This window comes from Drosophila ficusphila, unplaced genomic scaffold (assembly GCF_018152265.1).
Source record: "Drosophila ficusphila isolate 14025-0441.05 unplaced genomic scaffold, ASM1815226v1 contig_286, whole genome shotgun sequence".
NCBI classification, from domain to species: domain Eukaryota; kingdom Metazoa; phylum Arthropoda; class Insecta; order Diptera; family Drosophilidae; genus Drosophila; species Drosophila ficusphila.
In genome coordinates this window covers 8,139,647-8,163,093 of record NW_025064189.1, presented here as the reverse complement: position 1 = coordinate 8,163,093, position 23,447 = coordinate 8,139,647, and the positions used below count along the sequence as shown (strand labels likewise).

Sequence of the window (23,447 nt, the reverse complement as noted above, 5' to 3'; positions counted from 1 at the left end):
ATTTTAGTGGCACCTCAACTACTTCAACAACTGAGTATTTTCTATTTTATTTAATGCAACTAATTTCGTTTTTTTTTTAATTTTAAATTAGTTTGGGTATTTTAAAAGTTATAAAAGAGCTTTTAGAAAAAATCGGTATATCTTGACAGTCTACTGGCGGTCACACTGCAAACGCTCTCCGAGTCGTCGAATAAGTTGTTCGGTTGTTGGGTTGTTCGGAAAAAGTTCAGGTCCACCGCGAGAAACGTGAAACTCAGAAACCGAAATACGTATTTTGAGTCATTTTACCGAGTGGCTATGCAAATTAAATTGCGGCTCTCCCAAATCAAAAAGGCCAACAGGTCGCCTCCCGACTAAAATAAACACAATTTTCAAATGAAACGGGTACAACGCAAGCAACGAAATAACTACTTAACCGGTTTGAAAATCGTCGCACATTTTTCTTGTCCAAATATTTAAATTGCAGTGGATAAAATTATCATCACTCACACGTACATATATAAATTCAAAATATATGTAAGCTGTGTGAACTTGTGTGTGGTTCGTCAAAAAATAAATAGTTTCGACCAAGGAAACTAAAGAAATAAAAACAAAGCCAGACGCAGACATAACTGTGAAAATAAACCAACCAGACAGCCATGGGATATTCCATTAAGGTAAGAGCCGAATGCAAAAAAAAACAAGTGAGGAGAAAAGAGAGCCAATGGGGCGTATGTGTGTTACGATCTGTAAACCAGTTTTCGACTTTTACCCACCTTATTTCGGCGAAAAACATGTATAACTAAAAGAGACGGGATCAGTGGGATTTTTCGGTTCTTTTCGGCTCATAATAAAAGCGCCGTAAAAAGCTGGTCCAAACCGAAATAAAACGCAATCTCAGTTAATTACAGTAGAGTAATATGTCAACTGTGACTCCACTAAGCCGGAAAAAAGAACGTAATAGCCAAATTCATATACAGAATATAGTGTAGATTATCTACTCGCTTCGATCAACTGGCCTTGTTTTGTTCTTTTTGGTAAATAATGCTTATCTGTCATTACAGTCTTTTGTCAGTTGGCTAAAAGGCTTACACCATTAGTGTCATTAACAGGGTGTTCTGTACATAAGAAATTTGCCAGAATTAGAAAGAACGTTTCTGTTTTGGCTTCTAAAATATAGTCTTTATAATCAGTTATATTTTTTTTAAGATAAGTTTTCCATTTGTTAGAATATTGAAGAAACCTTAGCGACCACCCAGTGGGTGAATCGCGAATGTTTAATCAGTATGAAAGTAACTTCAACTGCGGAACTGGTAATCTTAACTGAAGTGGGAGTAGCCAACTTATCATGCAACCGTGTACACTCCATACTCATTAAAGGCGTATTATCTATACTTTACTTTGCAGTATATTCTCACAGTAGTCATAAAATATTTTTTTCTGCCTAATTTTGGCAGTGTTTTTCCAGGAATTGTGTGTAACAAAGTGGCAAGATTGTTATTTTAATTCTAAAACCGAAATTTGCATATTGACATATTGTAATTAGACATCATTAAATCATACAAAATTTTGATACCCATTATTTAAAATAAACATGGTTAAGATATATGAACATGAGTCTAAGATATGGTATACAATTCGATAAATCTTTAGTTCCCTTCGAAAACTCTAAAATTTAAATCCAAATGGCTGACAATTTTGGATTAGATTAAATGCCTTTAACAATTTGCTACAAAGTAGTTTCTGGTTTTCTCCAATAACTCAATTAATGCGATCGACAACTGGAAGATCATTATTTTAGTCACATCAGTTTGAATTATATTTATTCTGATCAAATCACATTTGACACGCAAACCGGTCAGGGCTTATGCAACTCAGAAATTAATAATCCCATGGAGCTGCAAAAACAAAAGTCTGAAAATTGAGTGAAAAAAGTCTGTAATTGCATGTGCAATTTACAATTTTCTGCTGTCCATAAGCCTTAATTGTACGTTAATAGCCGTAGCGGCTGTCGGAGATAAGTAACCCCTAGATTCCCCTCCACCGGCCATATGGAAATTATAAGCGGCGTCTGTCGATCAGACCGACTTCCAACCGAAACTGATAAGTAACACTTGACTCTGCGGTTTCGTTCGCTTTCGTTTTTAGATGGCTTAGAGGGTCTAGTACCGAAGTTAGTACCGAAGAAACCATGCTGGTGGTAAGAAGTCGGGTGCATAGAGCAGTTAATCTTACTGTTTGCAGGTGATTCATTGCTCATACGCCCCGGTGTCCGATCTCCCGATCTTATCAGAAAAGCTGTACGTGATTCTATTTTCGGGATATACCAAAACATTTCCACTGGCGCTTTGTTTTTTTGCACGTTCGACGGCCGCCGATAACATTTCATAAACAATACACTGAAGGGGAAAGAGTACATAAGAGAAAAGCAGTGGAGAAACACTCTTAAATATTTTAACGTCAACAATAAACAGTTACTCAGTAGTAACATATGAACATATTTTTTCCTCTCTTAAATAAATAAATGGCTAGGGCTCCTACTTTTTTCAAAGGTGTTCGCCATTTGAAAGCCATTTATTGTTTCCAAAAAATTAATAAACTTTCGTCTGTGTGGCTCCAAGAATATGACTTGCTAATTTTTACCATGCTAGGGCCCATAAATTAGCACCAAACTAGCGATCACGCCACCGCAGAGTGTCGCTTGGCTCTCTTTCGTTCTCTTACACATTCTCTTATCAATGTGTTATCTGTTCCCATCTAATCTCCTCCAGAACTGCGAAACTGGTGAGCTGGAGTACTTCTACACAGATACCGTGCGCGTAAAGAGACCCACCTACGATGAGGAAACCGGCGAGCCGATCCACGACCAGGTCACGAAGATGCGCTTTCGGAAACACACCAACTTCCACGTACCCAAGCACTTCCTGCGTGGAACCATCTGCGATGAGATTGACGACGAGCTGGCCAACACTGTGAGACACGGAGCGGCCGCCGTGATTCCCAAAAAGGCTCCCAGGAAGGCAACTCCAGGATACGAAAGCGAGGACTTCTGCCAAATGGATGGCGTAAGCAGCGTAAGTTGAATTAGTAAAGCTAGTAGAGCAAGAAAGTTAAAAGTTATAGAAGAACCACTTTAAGATACATTAATTCAATCAATAATTCCATCTAAAATCCTCCTTTGTTCACAGAACATCATTCTGGGGTACAATCGACACCAGTACCTGCTGTTCCTGGTGCCCACGCTCTTCTGCTACAACTTCTTCATCGGGGCTGCCTTGGCCCTAATCGAGATCTTCCTGCATATGTTTTCGCACCACAAGAACAGCCTCACGATGCAGAAGGGCCTGTATTTCCGGAGTCCGCTCCACGTGCTCTCCTCGCAGTTCTGCGCCACTTGCCGCACGGAATGCGACAGCAAATACAACCGCATCTTCGACATCCTCAACAAACAGATGCGCAACTCACATCGCTCGGCGACCCTTAAGAACATGGCCAAGGCGATTGGCTAAGCCGGGAGGGATTCGATACGGTCTATATATTTTAACAACAGAAATGTTCTTGTCACACGATCAACAAAAAATAAATGCACTCGTTTATCACTCAAGTGGAGGTATTGCAGCACGTTTCCGGGCCATCGGCATGCGGTTCATCAGACTGGAATCTGGCCCATCTGCTTGACATTGGGGGACACGGTGAACTTGGCGCCAGTGCTGGCGATGATGTCGTCCACGGTGTAACCCTCGGTCACTTCGATCAGAGTCAAGCCCACTCCCTTTTCCACCTCGAAAACAGCCTTCTCGGAGATGATCAGATCGATGACACCCTTGCCGGTGAGGGGCAGGGAGCAGGTCTCCAGGATCTTGGGAGAGCCATCGCGGGCATTGTGCTCCATGGTGATGATAACCTTGCTACCCGGAGCAGCCACCAGATCCATGGCACCACCCATGCCCTTAACCAGTTTGCCCTTTAAATAAAGACATATTCAAGTGAGTTACATTTTGTTAATGGATTAATGGACTATACTCACAGGAATCATCCAGTTGGCCAGATCTCCAGTGGCCGACACCTCCATGGCGCCCAGAATGGTCATGTCCACGTGACCACCTCGGATCATGGCGAAGCTGTCGTCAGAGCCGAAGTATGAGGCGCCAGGCACCACAGTGACACTCTCCTTTCCGGCATTGATCAAGTCCGGATCCACCTGATCCTTGGTGGGGAAGGGACCCAGACCCAGGATGCCATTCTCCGACTGCAGCATCACGCTCATGCCTTTCGGGATGTAGTTGGAGGAGAGGACGGGAATGCCGATGCCCAGATTGGCGTACATGCCGTCGCGGAACTCCAGAGCCACTCGTCGGGCAATTCGTTCCCGCAACGCCTGGGCAGGATTGGGTGGCGGGACGGGTTTGCTGGGATCCTTGGGTTCCGTGATCCTCAAGCGCTCCACTCGCTTGTTGTAATTGGTGCCCTTGAAGATGCGGTTGACATAGATTCCGGGAATGTGGATCTCATCGGGGGAGAGCGCTCCAATGGGCACTATCTCCTCCACTTCGGCCACGGTGATCTTGGCTGCCCTGCACATGGGTGCATTGAAGTTTCTCGCCGCCTTGTTGAACACCAGGTTGCCCAAGGGATCTGCCTTTTGGGCCTTGACAAAAGCGAAGTCCGCAAATATCGACTCCTCCATCACATAGTTCCTTCCATTGAATTCCTTCACTGGTTTCTTCTCGCTGGCAATCTCCACTTTGCCATCCTTGGAGTATTTAATGGGTGCACCGCCTTCCTGGACGAGGGTGGCATAGCCAGTGGGCGTGTAGAAGGCGGGAATGCCGGCTCCTCCAGCTCGGATCTTCTCCGCCAAGGTTCCCTGGGGAGTGAGTTCCACGGCCAGTTCTCCTTCTAGATATTGACGAACTAGCTCGGTGTTCTCACCCACATACGAGCCAATCACCTTGGCCACCTGCTTCTGCTTGATCAAAACGCCAAGTCCGGTGTCATCCACACCTGGAAAGGTGATAAAATAAAATATTAAGTTTGAACATTCTTTACAATTTGGTAGATCATTTTGAAGTCTTACCTCCGTTATTGGAAACACCAGTGATGTTCTTGACTCCCTTCTGCTTGAGGGCGTTAATCATCTTCTCCGGAATACCGCAGATTCCGAATCCTCCGAAAAGGATCTTGGCGCCATCCTGGACATCGGATACGGCGTCGATGGCCGACTCGTAGATCTTGCCATTTCGCTGTTTTCCCGACGTTGAGTAGCACGCTATGGCCTGAAAACACCAAATCGTAGTGCTCCATTAGCATAAAAAGTGGTTTGCTCATGATATGATGGAGCTCTCTGTATAAGTGAGCGTGCGTGTGGCTTGTTTGTGCCAAATCGTTACGTAAGTTCGCCTATTTTTAATTCGATTGGACTATTCCAGGGGGGTAATTCTAATCAGTGAGGTGATCAACAAGTGAATTGCTCGCGTGGATCCAACAAAATAGTGCTTATCTCAATTGGCAACAAAACTTTAAACCAAAACAACAAATACATATGCAATATTGATTCCAAACACAGAAAATTGCTCTATTTCTGGAACTATTTCAATTGACACCTGTTGTTTTGTTTTTCTTGATAAACAGGTTTGTCACCTTTTTTTGATCACATGATGGATTAAGTATTTACTCTTCTAAGAGATAATAAAGATAAATGAATTTATCCTCAGACAGTTTATCTATTTCTAGAAGATCTTCTCCAGTACATCCAAAATATGTTGGTATAATAGTTTTACCTTTAAAGAGGCTGAATATCGGGGACCCAAATTGCTATTTCCCACCAATCGACGAAGCATTCTGAACTTAAGTTTATTTAAAATTAAAAACAACGGATTAAAACTAAAGCAAACTGGTCGCGAAATCAACAGAAATCGGAATGAAAAACAGCTGAAGGCGCAACAGGTATCAGCGAACTAGTTCTTTTCAACCAGTTCGATATACAGATTTTAAATTCAGTTGATGTAATCATATGTTTCAAAAGGTTAATCTTTTTGGTCTTAAAATTTTCCCATCGTTGTAATTGTGTTAATTTTAATTATAAACATAAGAAATATTGAATATTTTTCAAATTATTTTCAAATTAAATTTCTCACCACAGAAGAAATGGAATCGGTTTGCTATCGGAATTTAAGTTTCGGCTTGTTGCTGATTATGCCGCCTGGCCACACTTCACAGAAACCAAAACAAACTGTGCAAAAACAACAACACTTGTGCTTTGCAATTGTTTATTTCGCAGCAAACAATAGAAAACGTCGGACGCGTTTACACACACAAGCATAATCTCATATACAAGTAAAAGAGTGGAATCAACAAAATCAAAGTTGCTAAAATTTGTTAAAACCAGCAGCAAAACCTAACGAGCCGTAAAAATGGCGTATTGAAGTAAATTGTTCTTGCTGTTCCTCCGTGAATATTAGGTTTTTCTTGGTGAGTTTTGGCGTGTATTTGCCATAATTTATATATTGTAAAATTTCATATACTAGATGCGGTCTAGTGATGAATAATTCGGTGCTGCGCAGTTGTTAAATAGGAGTTGTTGGGGTTCAAATGCTTAATATTCTATATGCGCTGATAAGATGAAAAAGAAGATGGTCTCCTCCTCCGATTTCCATAGTTTTTAAAGCTTATCGCAGATGCACTGGCCGTTACAGACACGCTCCATCGCCAGCTGTTTACTCATATGGAGCACCGCGGAACAACTCTAAGCAGCGAACCCACCGAACCCATCCCCGCGCTCTATCTATCCCAGTTTACCGGCTTGGCAACCCACCGAAAGCCACCCATCCAGATGCAATGCCACCGATTCGCTATAAATAGCAATCTTCAATCTTAATAGTTTTCCCGCAACAACAACCAAAGTTTCCACTCCACTCTGCACCGAATTATCAACATCACCGGCCGACTGCCTCTGGGCAAATAAGTAATCATCGCGGCCTCAACTTCTCGATTCACTTCACCTCCTCGTCTTCTGATCACTCCGTGTAATCTCACGCACAAAAGAGTTACAGTGCAGCCTCTATAAAGCGAAATTTCACCCGCCGAATAATACAAAATCACATAATATAAATAAAAAGATGGAAATATACCTTAGAGCTTAGTTTTGTTTCTGTATGTTCGTCTCTATAACTCAAGACATTCTGTAATGACTCATTATTTGGATATCTAAAGCTTTTAAGGGCTACAATTTCGCTCACCTATTTGCACTTTATATGACAGTTTTAATAATCTTATCTGACTATAAACAAAAACAATAAAATTATAATGAATTCGATCTCTTTTTGTTTTTTTTTTAATATATTTTATTGATTGATTAAGTTACTCTATTCTATTCCTATCCCAATTTTTAACAGATTAAACTAATCGGAGTAACATACAGCATACAAAGGTGCTTACCCAGTAATAATCCCCGCTTATAAGATTATATTTTCAATTATCGAAGTACGACTGTGTATTTACCGACTTTGCTTTGTAATTACAGCTGGCGCTCTCCTTCGATCGCCGCGTTCAGTTTGGTCCCATCGCTCCAAGCGTCCACAACGTTGCCCGATGCCCGAGGAGTCGCTGGCCAGCCGAAGCAGACTCTTCGACGTTGCCTGTTGGGAGGCGAGACTATCTGTGATTCTCCACGGTCGCGATGGAGGTGAAGGAGGAGCAGCTGCTGCTGCTGGATACCCTGATTGGACTGTGGAGCCAGTATCTGCAGGCCTCGGAGCTCGAAGATGCGAGTGTCAAGGTTTGTGAAGGAGAACCTTCGCCTATTGATATTCCCAGGTCTTATCGTTGTTTTTGCTTTCTTATTTTCCCCCTCACAGGAGCACTGGCTCTGGCTGCTGCTCTATAATTTCCAGTTTCTGGACGATAAGACCCTGGAAGAGGCCTGGCTCAATAGGTAAACACTATCTGAGTATAGCTAGGCACACAAATGTGAATATATAAAACTTACATACAGCCACTTTAATCTGATGCCCGAGGAGCTGTGTTCCTATTTGTTGGAGCAGGTCTATCAAATCATCAGCGAGGCGAAGCGATCTCAGGGAAGCAGCCCGGAGCAGGAACCGGAGCAGCAGGACAAGTGCATTAAGCAGCTGCGCAAGCAGCATAATCTAGCCCAGGTCTCTATTGAACCATCACCCCCTTTCCTGTGCAATCTACTAAATGTGTTTCACTTCCAGCTCATACTCAGCACTCCCAGTGATTGCAATAAGATTCTCGCCCTGCGGACATTTCTCACCGATAAGTTGGGCCATCACTTATTGGCCTTTCTGCTTCGCGTGGATATCAAGGCAAGTGGAAAGAGTTGCACTTAAATATATTAGGGTGGTTCGGTTGAGATTGTAAAATATTGATACAGTCTTCCAAACAAATTTAAAATTCAAATGCTCTAAGATTGTTCCTCAAATTGATATCAACTAATCAATCTGTCCTTATCAACACTTTTCTACTACTAATGTAGAAACTATAATATGTATTCACATACTTCTTCAATCGATTCACCCAGTTCACCTTATTTATTTAAATTCAATCAATTACCTTCCTCTGCCTGCAGCACATTGCTTCCCAGAAGAGCCTGTGCCAGCTGTGCATCAACCTGTTCCCCAACTGCAAGTGGAGCCCGTCCAACGAGCCGCTGCTCCCCATGACCAGCATTCCCCAGTTTATCGGCAGCTTCTACCTCAATTCGCAAAGCAAAAAGCTGCGACGCCAGCAGCCGCAAAGGAGTCAATTACCCAATCACCTAACCAATGCAATCGCCTCGACCTTCGAGGACTTTAAGGGGACAACGAAAAGCAGCGATGACCTCGCTCTCTTGCTCATCCAACTACTCACCCGCTGCGTGGATGCCGAACAGGAATCCCAGTTGAGCGTCACAGTTCACAACTTTGCACTGGGACACTTGTGCTCCAGTTTGGAGCAGGAATCACCAGACGACAACGACGAGATCATCAAGTTTGAACTCCTGCAGTTAATAGCGCACTGTGTGAACAACTTTTACATCCTGGAGCAGCAGCAACCAAATGTCCACGATTTCAACAGCAATTTCGGGCAACTTCTGTATGCCCTGACTGCCAATCGGAGGAGTCCTCTTCTGGCCCATGGAGTACTGTTCATCATGTTTGGAACTCTTCACAATCTGGTGGATAATGGAGTGAAGGAGCTGAACCAGATCGACGTGAAGAACTTTGATGCCTGCTTTGAGGTTCTGCAAGAGGCAGCCAAATCTACCAACTACGCTACTCCCATTTTCCTGCATATATACAAGATGTTGCTGCGCCTGACGGACAACCTTTCGCGGCAGGAGCAGCATCTTCAGAGCCTAATGGAGAGCAGCGCTTCAACGGCTCTGCCAAAACAGCAGCAACATCCGCGGCACAAAAGACAGAGGAGCAGCCAACTTCATTGCCTGGGAGCCAACTCTCTCAGCTGCTATTTTCAGGGAAAACTGTATCACCTGCTGCCCAGCCTGGAGGCAGAGCTCCAGGAGCACAGTGTGCGGAGTCTTCTGCGAACGGGGAGCTGTTGCTGCCACTACAATGCCAGGAATTACGCCACCTGCCTGAAACTGGCCACTCAACTAAGCAGCAGCTACCAAAAGTGTGCCTATAAGTTTCTACACTACAACGTTCTCCACACGATCTTTGTGAAGCGGAATCCCCAGGGTTGTCCAGGATGCGAGGATAAACTGAAGTCGCCAGTTTTTCACATGAACCTGAGAAACATCTACAAGGAGAACTACAAAGCCCTGCTGAACACGCCCGCCATTTTGCTGTTCCTGAAGCACTTGAAACATATCGCCTACTTGCTATCCTACGATTTGGCCTCTGGTATCCTGGCAGAGGTGGCTCTACCCATTTTCAGGCACTACAAGGAGCTCATTCAGAATGGGGAAACCGAAAGGAGGAACAGCAAACTAGCCCCACTTCAAACGCCGAGCAAACTGGAGAACTACAGAGCTCTGCACGAATGCCTAAGCATATTTGTAATGTACTTAAGTGACATTCGGTTGGTAAAAGCCTTCTACAACGAGGAGAACATTCGCTACATGCAGGATTTACTGGCCATACCCGAACTTCAGCGAGGAGTGTGTGATCTCATCAAGGTCGGAATCGACAACATAGCCTTCCTGGGCGAAAACAGCCAGGAGCAGAGCACCTTGAGCAGGAGACTCATCCAACTGCAGCTGAACAGCAGCGACAGGGCATCCCAGCTCTTTCAGGCCCTGCTGCACAAGTGTTCCAAGAACGCCGGCAGTAAGTTCTGGCTGGACGAGGGACCCAATCCTGCCAAGCTTGAAGGACACAAGCCAGCAGATATCCTCTACATCACGGCACTGCAATGGACCCTAAACTATGAGTTGCTCAAGACAAGTCAGTTGTTCTACAACGAATTCGCCAAAATCTACTCGATACCCGTGGAAATGCTGGACAACGAGGACGAGGAAGTGGAGACGCCGACGGGAGAGCAGCCTCCAGAGGAGAAGAAACTGCGGCATGGTGACAAAAATATCGTAGACATCTTGAAGCTGAACTACAATGCTCTTAGCTGTTTCCTCATGCTGCCGAAAGCCACAATGGGGGCAACCGCATCGCCCACCGCAGCCACGCCCACCTCTGGCATCTGCGGCTCAAGTTCATTGGAAACCCTGGTCTCCCAGCTTCCACTCGGTGGCTCCACCTCAGTCTCGGTCACAACGGCTGCCAGTTCGGACTACGCGGACTCCACCTTGGACTACGCATCAGTGATTGATAACTACGAGAACTACTCGCGGGACATGGCCGCTCCTTCGTTCCTGAAGCAACTGCTCGCCTGCGAGCCGGATGAGAGCATAGTGCTCTTCGACATCCGTGGCAGTCAGCCAGGCGCGGATTGTCCTGCCAACTCCCTGGTTCTGCCGAACGAAGAGGAAGTGGCGGCTGCCAATGGAATAATCAACAAGCTGTTCAGCATTGTGGGTTCCCTCTTTGGCGGAAGTCCAGGGAGCGCTGAAAGCGGAAACTCTCCTACGAGTGCTAATATTGATGCGGATTTGTTCTGCCTGTACGAGCCCAACGGGGAATGCAAGAAGCTCTTGCTCAAACTCTTCGAGGCGACCATGGCAATCTGCATCAAGGGTTTTCAAAACGAAGAAGGTAAGTGTCAGAGATTGTTCGGTTGAATACCTGTTGGGAAAGTGGAAGAGGAGGGTATATTAAAAAGGTTGACTGATAAGTAAAAGAAAGTAGTTAACCATTTTTAAAATATTAGGCAATGGGAGTAAATATTTAATTAATTGTTATGTACAAATATTAAGAATGGGTATTTAATTACAATTGTACTTCTTTAGATTGAATATATTTACTAAACATATTTCATGATAACCAGAAGGGTATTACAAATGAAAGAGAATTACTTGTCGCCCATCCAGTGGGGTGTTCCACGGCATTCCGCGGCTAATGCGTTGCCAATAGGCAATGCACAATGCACAATATACAAATACGCAGCAGGCAAACACTCGGGGGAAGCCCTAGAAGTGGGACAAGAACAAGGCGCCCGCATTCACCTCCAATCCAGCCAGCCGGCCAGCTCTAGATTCTAGATTCTCGACTCTCGACTCTGGCTAATAACGGGTCGTTGTGGTTGTGGTTGTGATTGTGGCCAGCGGACTAGGAGAGTTAATTATAAGCCAGCTAGGCAGACAGTTAGTCAGTCCAGTCGGTTCGGAGTATAATACGCGGCATTTACAAGGCTCTGGCGGCTCTGCCGGGATTGAATTTCTGGGTACACATCGTTACAACATCGTTACAGCAAACACAGATAGATAGACAACCACCGAAACGAGAAACGAGATACATTCCAGACAAGAGACGACACTTTTGCTTTGGCGCTCGTCCAGCGCTGACGACTTGCTCCAGTTGGCGGAAGATAGACGCGTGTTATCAGTCAGTCAGTGATCATATCTCCTACTAATCCACGCGTTATCTACCTTTCTTCACAGTGGAGAAGATGCAGAAGCACCTGCGCAAGCTGCGAGCGATTATTCTGAGCCATGCCACGGACAATTGGACGGACCACGGGGACCAGCACGCCCGGGACAATGCGGTGATCCAGACCCTGCAGACCCTGCTGAAGATCGCCGAGCTGTCGAGCACCCATCAGGAGCCGGCGGGCGTGGTCAGCAGTCCGTCGGGGGATTCGCAGCAGCCGAGACCACGTGCCAGATCTTTCAACAGCGGCAGCGTGGAGCTGCCCAGACTGCAGCCGGTTAAGCTGCCGGCCAAGAACTCACTGGCCACCCCGCCGACGCCCCGAAGGAAACCCAATTCCAGCGAGGTCAACGTGGGTGTGGGCGTGGGTGTGGATGCGGACTACTTCTCCACGCGAGCCTCCTTGAGTTGCGCCGCCGACAGCGAACTGGAACTGAGCGAAAACGAGCACGAGTTCTACCTCACCGCCGACGAGGGCTACGAGGCGGATGGCGAAATCGCGGACCTCAGCGAATCCGAGTGTGAACTCAATGGCGGAGGAATGGCGGCCAACGAGTCGTGGACCCCGTTCCAGCCATCCTCCCGGTACAGAACCCACATAATGCACCAGGGCCTCAGCCAGCTGGTGGTGCAAATGCTGGCCGAACTGTCGCTTCTCTGCATCAAGCAGCCGAATGGCTGGACAGAGAGCCTAACCCAGCTGGCCAATCGATTGTTTGTCATCAGGGACTATCTTGGAGGACCCCTTTGCCTGCTCAAGGGGTTCGCTCCGATTCTCAGCTGCAGCGATCCCAGATTGAGAGGTAAATCAGGATGAAAAAATCATAAGTAACTTGAAAACTTAAGTTTATTTCTTTCCAGAACTGCAGCAATCTATTCTGGAATTGGTTACCCATCTCAACACCCCGGAGGTGCTGCAATGTTTCTACTCTATCCTGGCCTCCAGGCAACCTCCCGTGGATCTCTTGATGCGTCACATGCACCACATCTCCTCGGGTTCGCTCCGCAAGGCGCAACCCTGCATGGAACTGGATTTCCCGATCACAACTGATGGCAAGATAGTGATTACATCGGAGCCACTGATCAGCGAGCAGATCGAGAGGATTCGACTGCACCACCAGCAATGTCAGTCCAGTACTTTGTTCACCCGAGCTGCCTGCATTTTTCCTGTTACCCAGACTCGCCTCTGGCAGCCAGATGGCTTGACCTTGTCGCTCTGGCTGGAGTTGAGGGGTCAGCAGATGCATCGCAGCTCCATGCAGTTCAACGATGACGAGACGCGCTATTCTGGAGAGGATTTGACAGTAAATTTACTTATAATCTTTAACTACTCCGTTATTCACCCTCGATTCCTTTTAGAAACTTCACCTGCTTTCTCTGGGAACCAACCAAGCCATGATCAGCATTTACATCAGCCACAACATGCAGCTAATCTTCGAGTTGGTCAAGCCGAATGAACAACTGGCTCCAGTTCGAATGGAGGAGCATCTGGAGGCCAACGCGGACACGGCATCCGTGATCTCGGCCAACACCCAGGCAGCCAATGGGGGCACCATTCGGCAGGCTCTCAAACAGACAAAGTTGGCGCTGCTCAACAGTTTCGGACAGATGCACCTGCTCAATGGGCACCAATCCTCGCCGGACTCCTCTGGCGGTTACTTCGAGGGCTCCGCCGTGCAGCTGCAGCACTTGAGATTGCCGCGCCACAAGTGGATGCACTTGGTGTTCGGTTTGCAGCAGCAGGGAGACGCCGTGCAGATCAGCATATTTCTGGATGGCCTGGAACAGCACACCATGCGATTGCCGTTCCACAATCTCCGCCAGCTCACCAGGGTGCACAGTTTCCAGCTGCTCGCCTTGGGCGAAGGACAACCGACAAGGAGTCCCGGTAGCAGCTCCTCCTCGCGATCCACTCTGGATGGTTCCACTCCCCGTTATGCTCTTTCGAATGTGATCCTCTTCAGGCGACGATTGTTCGATCCCCTGCTCATGATGAATCTCACGGCCATGGGACCCGATTTCACCGAGTACACCCAGTGCCAAGTGGCCAACTGGAAGCCCAACTACGGTTTCGTGAGTCTGGGCAAGCTGGCATCCTCGAATTTCGGCAACCATCTGGACTGCATGCGGATTTTAAGACAGGCGAGGGTTCTGGTTTACACCGCCCAGCAACCGGATCTTGTGATGAGCTACGATGCGAGCCAGGAACTGGATATGGCCTGCTATGGACAGCCACACGGACACATGCTCTATGGGGAGCTGCAGCAGCACCAGCCACAGACCCTCCAGTCAGCCACGTCCCTCAGCGGAGGTCTGTCCACGCTTCTCTATCTTTTTGCCAGGGTAAGTTGAACTCAATTACATCGTTGTAATAACGGATTATAAATCCTTTTTTTTATAGGTTGTGGAGCTGACTGGCAATGCGAATACGCAAGCCCTGGCTTTGGATCTACTGCTCCAGGTGGCCCACTCCGATACCCAGCTGTACACAGAGTTCCAGCGTCAGGATTACCTGGCCTTAATCGGCTACGTAATCAAGTCGGAGAAGTGCTGCAAGGATGTGCAGCTACTGCGCAGCATTGTGAACAACGCCTGCTCCCAGGTGCTGATCAGCAGGAAAGGGGATTCCCTGAATGTGAACGACAACACGATGGCCACTCTGGTCTATCCACGCCTGCTGCTCGCCGTACTGCAGCGCTACTCCGACTGGCATCGCTCGGGAGCCACCCACTCCGACGTTCTGGACATGCTCTTCCGCTGCATTTTGGCTCTCACAAGGGACAAGCATCCGCAGAGGGACTTCAATATGGAGCAACTCCAGAAATCCGGCTTGCTGGGAGCGCTCCTCAATCTCTGCAAGGTCTATGTGATCGAGTCGCCCAGTCCGGTTCAGATTTCGCCCTATGCCGCCGAGTGCTTTGTCCAGATTCTGGCAGTGTTCGCTGGCTCGCCTCCGGACTCCTCTATGCTGGATGAGATCATGAAGCTGCTTCTGCTCCTCCACAAGCCCAGTGACTGCTATGTGACCCACGATCGCATGCACTTCTACTTCCTGCTGACTGCGCAGCAACCGGCCAAGGAACGATCCCTGGTGGCCGCCAACTTAAGCAGAGTGACCACTTCTCTGCGCCGGCAATTGCATCCCCAGCCGCAGGAATTGGATCCCGAGCGAGCGGAGAGAATCAAGAAGTTGCGACGCCTGCATGCCAGTGCCTCCGGTTATCGGAAAGCCGTCAACGAGTTCGAGGAGCAACTGGAGCAGATGGCCGACTGCTCGAATCTCAACAAGACCGCCTTGCGATTGCTGAGTCCCGTGGAAGCCACCCGCTGGCGTTTAAAGTTCAAGCGTCGCCATCCCACGAGTGCCGGTAGTCCAAAGAGGAGCCCACTGAAAATCGCCCGACGGCGTATCCATCCGCACCTGCATCTCGGCAAGATGTGGCAGCCATCGGGTCACAGCACACCCAGTTCGGGTCAGTCATCGCTGCCGAATAGAAAGACCGATTTCTACGACCAGCAGGGCATTATCCGACTGCAGCAGCGCCTGCTCATCCTTCTGAAGGACTTCCTCTGCCTGCTGCCGGATTCCTCGGTGGATGTGGTCACCAGACATTATGTGAAACTGGAATTGCTCCTAGTGCTGGCAAATCAACGCAGCTGCGCTGTTCGCCAGGCGGTCATCCAGCTACTGGATGTGCTGACAAAGCGTTTGCCCAGCGGAGAATTAAATGCCGCCACTAAGTTGATATATCCCCTCCACTTGGCCAATCAGTTGACCATCCACGGTTGTGATTTGGGAATGTTCGAGGCGTGTCTGGCTTGGGTTAGTGGAATGCCTGGCACTCTTTCGGATGTACTCAACTGCGAGGCACCTCTAAGGATTCGTCAGCGCTTTGGCTTGCAATCCTTACTAGCGATTGCCCAGGGAGCAGATCCTCAAAGGGTGTTTAAGGGACTTCTGCGTCTCTATCTTCAGGTGAAACATTTTTTGCAAAGTAAAATACAGTTTACATTCTTTAAAATTAAAATTTGTGTTATCTCTTTTCAGAATCCCGACGATCAAACAAGTTTGATTGAAGCAGGACTGCTGCAGTGTTCGGTGAAAGCGCTCTACAGGATTTACTCCTTATGCCTGGGTCAACCCAATGCAGATGAATCCATTTTGGAACTGCTTTCGAATATTGGAGAGCGGGCCTTGCGCTCCGTTGGGCAGATAAATGTTGGTATTTACAAAGCCAACACAAATAATGGTTTACTAAGCTGCTTGTTTTTCTACAGCTGGTGTGGGACATCCTCAACCTGCTTTCCTTCTACCAGGATAAGCAACCCCAGCTAATTATGCGCAGTTTCCGCACAGCCCAGGCTCAACTTCAGTTGGAGTGGCTCACCAAGTTCTTTGAGCCCAATAGCTTCCGAATAGCCATGACCAACGATTCCGCTCTGAATCAAACTGAACTACGCACCCGAGTGGAGTTGCTCATCGATCGGTGCACCCAGTTCTTCACTGTCGGCGTGGGCCAGACCACCGGCAGCAACTATGTGGCCAGTTCGCAGGAGCTAGCTCTGTTCCAGCTGCTCGTTTCGTATGGAATCTCCAGCAATCAACGCTGCAACAACTTCATTGCTTGGGGTCTGCAACCTTCGCGTCCACGGGATCTACGCTCCTACATTGTGGATGCCCTTTGGCGATCCCAGCAGAACGAGTTCCAGCGGGCTATTATCTGTGATGGCAAGATGATCAAGGCCTTGTTGTGGCTTTCGCTGCTCGAGGACATGGCCGAGCCCATAGAAAATCTCCAAAGACTCTGCGATGCCTTGGGCATCAAGGAGAATGATTCCTCGTGGAACTTGGTCCATGAGTTGGATCGCCTGGACCAGAACCGCAATAATATGGCGGCCAAACAGAAGACTCTGCTAGAGAAAACTGTCTACAGATTTGAGCCACTCGTTCAGCACTGCATAGAGTCGTCCATGGTGACCACGAGAAAGGTGGCTGAACTGCAGGTTGGTTTTATTTCTAGCTTACTTTCTTTTCCATTTTATAATTCCTTTATTGCTTCTCAGAATTCAGAGCGCAAGGCTTTGATGTGCCACATGAAGGTCTACGATGATACCTACACCTACACCAAGTGGCTGGAGATCATTCGCCGCATGACGCACGAGGGCGCTCCCTGGCACTCCGCAGAAAGAGCGGAATGGTAAATCAACAATAAAAGTATCTCTGCTCCGAAGATCTAACTCAAACCCACTTTACAGCTCCTGGGAGCTGGATGACACGGAAGGACCGTCCCGAGTTCACACTCGCTTGCGTCGCTGCCACCTGGACATCGATCGCCGCTTCTTTATGAACGAATACAGACCGGGACAGGGACAACGCGAGGATCTGGAGCCATATGTTCGTCCGTTGGATTACCTGATATCCAGCTACGATCAGCAGCTTAACATATCGCTCAACTCGCAAATCCTGTACAACTTTGCGGCCAAATTCCTGCCCGTGGACGGGGAGATCGAGGGCGAGATCATTATCACCGATCTGAAGCTCTACTTCCTGGCCACGTACCGCTGTCGGTACTTCAACGTGAACTGTGATATCGCCAACATAACGGAGATCTGGCTGAAGCGCTACCAGCATCAGGAGACGGCCTTCGAGATTCTCCTGGACACGAACAAGTCGCTGTTCTTCTCGCTGCAGAACGCCGACGACTGGAAGATCATGCGCGAGGTATTCTGTGATAAGATTGTGGCCACGCCCGATCAGGCCAAGGTGCTGGCCATCACCCAGCAGTGGCGCGAGGGTCTGCTCACCAACTGGGAGTACCTGATGACCCTGAACCAAATCGCCGGACGGACCTACAACGATCTCATGCAGTACCCGGTGTTTCCCTGGGTGCTGGCCAACTACAGCTCGGAGATTTTGGATCTGCGGGAGGGACACAACTTCAGGCGACTCGGACGCCCCATTGCCGTGCAGCTGGAGGAGAACGAGAAGCACTACATCAGCAACTATACGGTGGATCCCATGTACCATTAATCTAGTGTTCAGTATTTTAAATCTCTTGATCTTTGCAGTACATCGACAGTACCAACACCACCATGGGATCCCTGATCCTCAAGCCCTATCACTACAGCTCCCATTACTCGAACTCAGGGACAGTGCTTCACTTCCTGGTGAGGGTTCCACCGTTCACAAGCTATTTTCTTCGCTACCAGGACAACGACTTCGACCTACCGGATCGCACGTTCCACGCTTTAAACACCACTTGGCTGTTGGCCAGCCAGGATAGTCCCACGGATGTAAAGGAGCTCATTCCGGAGTTCTTCTGCCTGCCAGAGATGTTCGAGAACTTTGAGCGCTTTAAGTTCGGCTGCCGACAGAATGGGGAACGCGTAGAGGATGTCTCACTGCCGCCTTGGTGTCAGCGGGACTCCCGGCTCTTTGTTTTGATCCACCGACAGGCTTTGGAATCGGAAATGGTTAGGAATCAGATCCACAATTGGATAGACCTCATCTATGGATACAAACAAAGCGGAGAGAGCGCTGTCGAGGCCATCAACGTATTTCATCCAGCGGTGAGTGGTTATATTCTAATATTATATTCCATATATGTATGTTTATCGAGATATTTTCTTATCCATAGACCTATGCCGTATTCCTGGAGTCAGAAATCAGCGATCCCATCGAAAGAGAAGCCGTCAAGACAATGGTGAAAACCTATGGCCAGATGCCCAGGCAGCTTTTCAAGTCACCACATCCGGCGACCAAGGCGCTGGACTACTCTCTGGTGGACAAGCCAATAGTGTCCACTGTTCGTGGTCTGCGCTGGGGCGTCTATGTGGGATCGCCGCAGCTGAAACCTCCCTCCTGGGCAAACATCCACAAGATACCCGGCACCGAGCATCTGGTGAGCTTCAGCAACACCAATGTGGTGTATGCTCTTCCTGGAAAAGCGAGTGTAATGCAGGGAGCTGAGCCGGATACGTACAACGTGATCTCATGGGGCTACGACGATCGGATCGTGAGGATTCAGCCACTCAACAAGCCCCAGGCCAAGCCAAAGAACCTGCTGCACAACGGAACCTTCGACGACATCACCGCCTGCGGATGCGACGTGAACTCCAATCAGCTTTGGTTTGGCCACAAATCCGGACGAGTGAGTGTGTACAAGTGTACCGGGGGATTGGATTCCCAGCAGCGAGCCTCAGCAAAGAGCAGGCAGAGTTATGCCCGTGGTTTTAGTTTGTCCTACAACTCTGCCTTCCGGAAAATGACGAGCAAAGGAATGGGCGGCGGATCGGAGAGGGTTGATGAGGCGGGGAATCTCCACACAACCCATTCTGCCTCTTCAGTTAACTCGGCTAGTAATTCCTCCGGCCTCGATGGATTCCAGCGCGATGGAGCCGATCTCAGTTGGCTGGGACCCACGTTGCTGGTGCGGCACACCGATGAGATTACCTGCATTTCCCTGTCCGTGGAATTTAAGATTGCAGTGACTGCGGGACGCGACGGCATAGCTGTTATTTGGGATTTGAATGAGTAAGTTGACGTGCAAATACTTTCTACAATTAATTAATTAATTAATTCCAATTACCTCTCTTCAGCTGGAGCTATGTGCGAACTATTGCTCGTCCGGCGGAGATCCATCAATCTCCCATTACGCATGTGGCGATCAGTCCAACGCTGGGAGACATTGTCACTGTGCACACTCTGCCCCAACCTTCAACTGCCACATCGGAAGCAAAACCTCCGACTGCTGCAACCAGGCCCAATTCCCTCAACATTGCCGACGAATGCTTCGAAGTGACCGAGGAGAACCTGGACGACTTTGTGAATGTCAATGTTAATCCCAACGGCAAGTCTATTCTGCGCCTGCACTCGGTTAACGCGCGGTATGTGCAGCATCTGGTTCACGAAGATCGCATCCTGGCCGTTTGCTACTCGTACATCAAGGAAGGAGTGGGAGTGAATGTGATAGCCACCGCAGTGGAAGGGGGATTCGTGCGCTTCTGGTCCAGCTGGAATCTGAGCTTCGTCAGTGAACTAACTACGGGTACCTCGCCCATTCGCAGGTAAAGGTGGCTGAAGAGTGTAAACAAGACAATGTCTTATTCCGTTTCCCTTTGCAGCATCAGCTATTCAACCCATCAGCATTTGGTGGTGCTAACGCGAGAGTCTCACATCCAAGTTTGGGAGTCCGAGGGCCTCTACGGAAACGCCCCAAAGTTCCCGCAAATCGTCTACAAATAAGTTTAATGGGAATGGGATCAGATCGAGAACTCAACATACTCAATAACTCAACTCAAAGCATATCAATGACAGACACATAAAATAATTTTAAAGCAGCGAAATCAAAGAACAAATTTATGGTTGGTCAACGGAAATGTTTGCTTCTAAAAGACATCAAATTATTGTATTCCTTTGCGACCACCACTAAAATGATATATCAGAAGACTATACGATTCCCAGGATTAGGTCTCATAGAGCTGTAAAACATACCTTTTGTACCAAAACTTTTTATTATTATTTACTTTCGTATTTGTTTTCCCCGTGCCGCATAAAAATGCCTGCGCTGCCTTCAATTGTTGATATTATCAAATAAACATATTTTGCAAAAACTAAACGATTTAATTTTAATATTAATTAGAAAAATATACAACTACAATGTACATCGTAGGAGTTTCCTTAGACTGGATTACTGCATATCAAACTAAAAGTAAATACAATACTCATCGAGAGTTCCTTTTTTTGTCAGCACTTCCAGGGTGGAGGCTTATTGTTGCCACTGCCGCTTTTTGGTTTGTTTTGCTTGCTTCCCTGCTTGGCCGACATGGCCAGGATCTCGTCAAGCTTATCAAAATCACTGGGTGACTTGCTCAGCAGCAGCTCAATGTAGGCCTGCAGTCTGTCCATGGGCGAGGGCGGATCCCGCTTGCCCACAACATCCAAGTTGTTCTTCTCCGTGCTGTTGCTGCGCTGCGATTTGCTCGTCTTCGGAGTTTCCGGATACACGCGGGCATTGTTCAGCTCCGGGGACTCCCCATCCGTGTCGCTGGCTTGCATCAGGGAGTTCTGACTGGGGGTTGTAAGTATAGCTAGAGCCTGTTGCCACTGCGCTTCCATAACAGTATGCAGCTTCTCCGCAATGTCGGCACTGAAATCAGAAAATTAAAACATTCTTGAAAACATTATTAATATTTAAGATACACACTTACCGCTTCGTTTTGTAACAGCTGAGTTTGAGATCCATTTCGTCGATCTTCTTGGACGCATTTGCCAGCTGAAGGCGATACAACTCAACCTCCTCATTGTGCTTCTCCTGGATGAGATTCAATTCCTGGTTATTCTTTTCGTTGATCATCTCCAGCTGTTTGACGGCTCGCTCGGCAATTAGTCTTTCGCGCTCACGGGCTTCGTTTTTCAGTTGCTCCTCGTTTTTGTCAAGCTGGTTTTGGAACTCCTGCATCTTTTTGGCCACCACGTTCTCCATTTGCTGCTGGTAATACTGCTTTAGGGATTTCTGCTGTACGTCTAGCTTTTTCTTGAGGTTGGTCTACAAAGTAATTGGTTATTTAATCAAATTGAAGATGAATTTGATTGATGAATTTCAAGGATTACCTCAGTTTCCGTAAGATTAGCCAATGTTTCCTGCAAAGACTTTTTCTGAGCCTCCAAGGAATCCGCTCGAGCTTTCTGCTTTTGATGATATTCCTGCAGCATTTCCTTTTGGTGGGTAAGTGTGCTCTTATCTTTTTCCAGTTCTTCAATGCGGGCTTTTAACTAAAAGTTGTAGGTAAGATTTGATAATTTATAGATATTTTAAGTACTTATAAGCAATTTACCTTCTCCTGCTGGTAGTCTACTTTGGCAAACTTATCCCTCAGCTTGTTAAGCTCGGCATGAGATAGTTCCTCTGCTTTTTTGCTGCTGTGGAGCTCCATTTCCAATTGCTCAACCCTGTCATCCCATTCCTTGGCTTCTTGTCTGTGATGGTCTAGTTCTCCCTCTAGTTTGTCATTCTTCTCCTGAAACTTGGTGGCCAAGTTAACCGCCTGCGACAACTCCTGCTGAAGGGCTTCAATCTTGCCTTGAGAATCGCTTTTGTCCAGCTCCAACCTGTGGAGAGCATCCCGCAGTTGCTGAACCTCGTAGTTTAGCGCCTGAGCGGCTTGCTCTGCTGCAGTTAGAGCTGCATCCTTTGAGAGATCCACCTCGATGGCAACTGAAATGCGCTGTTCGTACTCCAGCAGTTGTGTTTGCAGGGTGTGGATAGTTTTTTCCAGATGCTGTCTCCTCAGTTGTTCCTCTTTCAGGGAAGGACTGCAAGCGAGTCGATTTGGGGAGTTGTTGTTCAAAACAGTTCTCGACATGCTGCTTTTGCCCCATAGTTCGCTTAGGCTGATAAGCTTATTGTCGCTTAGACTGTTGCGAGCTCCTCTGGCAGCTTCGACTGAAGCAACACCGGAGGCGGAGGAAGCCAGCCGCATGCTGGGCAGAGAGGAGGCCGCCGAATGAACCTCCTGCACCACCCGCTCGTTCCGCAGATGATCATCGCTGTGGTGATGTTGGTAATGATTCTGCTTCTGCCAGCGGTGTGCATTGTTCTCGTCGAGGTAGTGATCAATCTCCAGGAGTATGTTATCCTCCATGGGTCGGTGGCGAGGTGGCTCTACGGATCCGCTTTTCGGCGTAGAATGCACCATGCCATGGAGCTCCCTGTTTTGCCGTCCTACCGCATTCCTTACCGTATTCGTGGAAATGGTAGATATGTCCGAAGGTGCCTCGAAATCCCGATCATCACCACCATCCAATCCGATGTTTTGCAGCCTGGCATTTATGTGATTCAGCTCCGTTTTCTTGCTGGGGTGCAGGAACTGGTACGCCGCACTTGTGGGCGCCGGGGGCGGGGGCATAGCCAGTGCATCAGAAGCCACGCCTGCGCTCATCTTCGCCTGCTGAAGCAGTCGCTCCGCGGTGTCCGTGTAATAATTGGGCGGTATGAGCAACAACAGATCGGTGTCGTCCGTGTCTGTGTCACTCATTCCTCACACATAGTCGAGCCAGCTCGAGTTTAACTGCTCGTGGTCCTGGAAAACACGGAAAACCTACGGCAGATGCAATTGGTTGCTATAGAGACGACAACGACGCGTAAACATTGCAGCAGGGTTGTCGAAGGTGCGTGAAAATGCTGAAGAATAGTGTGCACGATAGACTTATCGAAAATAGCGGGCTCTCTAGATATATTTATACCCTTGAAAAGAGTATAATAATTTCAGTCAGATGCACGGTTGCCAGATTTGGCTCTTTTGAGCCAAAACTGGCTCTTTTTTTTCTCTTTGGCTCTTTGGCCCATTTTTATTGAATTTGGCTCTTTTTTGCTAATAGCGATACAAAATATTTTAAATTTAAAAAAAACGAGTTCATTTTTTTATTAATGCATTTTTTTGTTGTGCAATTATAAAAGTGAT

The 23,447-nt window shown here is 47.7% G+C and overlaps 4 protein-coding genes across 4 annotated transcripts; 2 read left to right on the top strand and 2 right to left on the bottom strand.

Moving 5' to 3' along the window:
• The first annotated feature begins 162 nt into the window (after window positions 1–162).
• Window positions 163–3,583, top strand: LOC108100368. Its single transcript, XM_017204208.1, has 3 exons — window positions 163–656; window positions 2,751–3,053; window positions 3,168–3,583. The coding sequence occupies exons 1-3, from the start codon at window positions 639–641 to the stop codon at window positions 3,486–3,488; spliced, it is 642 nt and encodes a 213-aa protein (XP_017059697.1). The 5' UTR covers window positions 163–638; the 3' UTR covers window positions 3,489–3,583.
• LOC108100366 (succinyl-CoA:3-ketoacid-coenzyme A transferase, mitochondrial) lies at window positions 3,500–5,916 on the bottom strand. Its single transcript, XM_017204206.1, has 4 exons — window positions 5,760–5,916; window positions 5,057–5,255; window positions 4,007–4,983; window positions 3,500–3,943 (listed from the first exon to the last, which is right to left on the bottom strand). Exons 1-4 carry the CDS (start codon window positions 5,817–5,819, stop codon window positions 3,629–3,631), a joined length of 1,551 nt encoding a protein of 516 aa, XP_017059695.1. The 5' UTR covers window positions 5,820–5,916; the 3' UTR covers window positions 3,500–3,628.
• A 298-nt stretch (window positions 5,917–6,214) lies between these two features.
• On the top strand, window positions 6,215–20,602 carry LOC108100364 (lysosomal-trafficking regulator). Its single transcript, XM_017204204.1, has 18 exons — window positions 6,215–6,450; window positions 7,502–7,756; window positions 7,836–7,912; window positions 7,973–8,135; window positions 8,196–8,306; window positions 8,570–11,150; window positions 11,996–12,787; window positions 12,846–13,288; window positions 13,344–14,327; window positions 14,386–15,960; window positions 16,033–16,203; window positions 16,263–16,988; window positions 17,049–17,182; window positions 17,241–17,994; window positions 18,054–18,554; window positions 18,623–19,518; window positions 19,584–20,051; window positions 20,109–20,602. The coding sequence occupies exons 2-18, from the start codon at window positions 7,658–7,660 to the stop codon at window positions 20,227–20,229; spliced, it is 10,596 nt and encodes a 3,531-aa protein (XP_017059693.1). The 5' UTR covers window positions 6,215–6,450; window positions 7,502–7,657; the 3' UTR covers window positions 20,230–20,602.
• LOC108100365 (protein MLP1) lies at window positions 20,585–23,189 on the bottom strand. Its single transcript, XM_017204205.2, has 4 exons — window positions 21,822–23,189; window positions 21,598–21,759; window positions 21,195–21,532; window positions 20,585–21,133 (listed from the first exon to the last, which is right to left on the bottom strand). Exons 1-4 carry the CDS (start codon window positions 23,019–23,021, stop codon window positions 20,731–20,733), a joined length of 2,103 nt encoding a protein of 700 aa, XP_017059694.1. The 5' UTR covers window positions 23,022–23,189; the 3' UTR covers window positions 20,585–20,730.
• Between the last annotated feature and the right edge of the window lie 258 nt (window positions 23,190–23,447).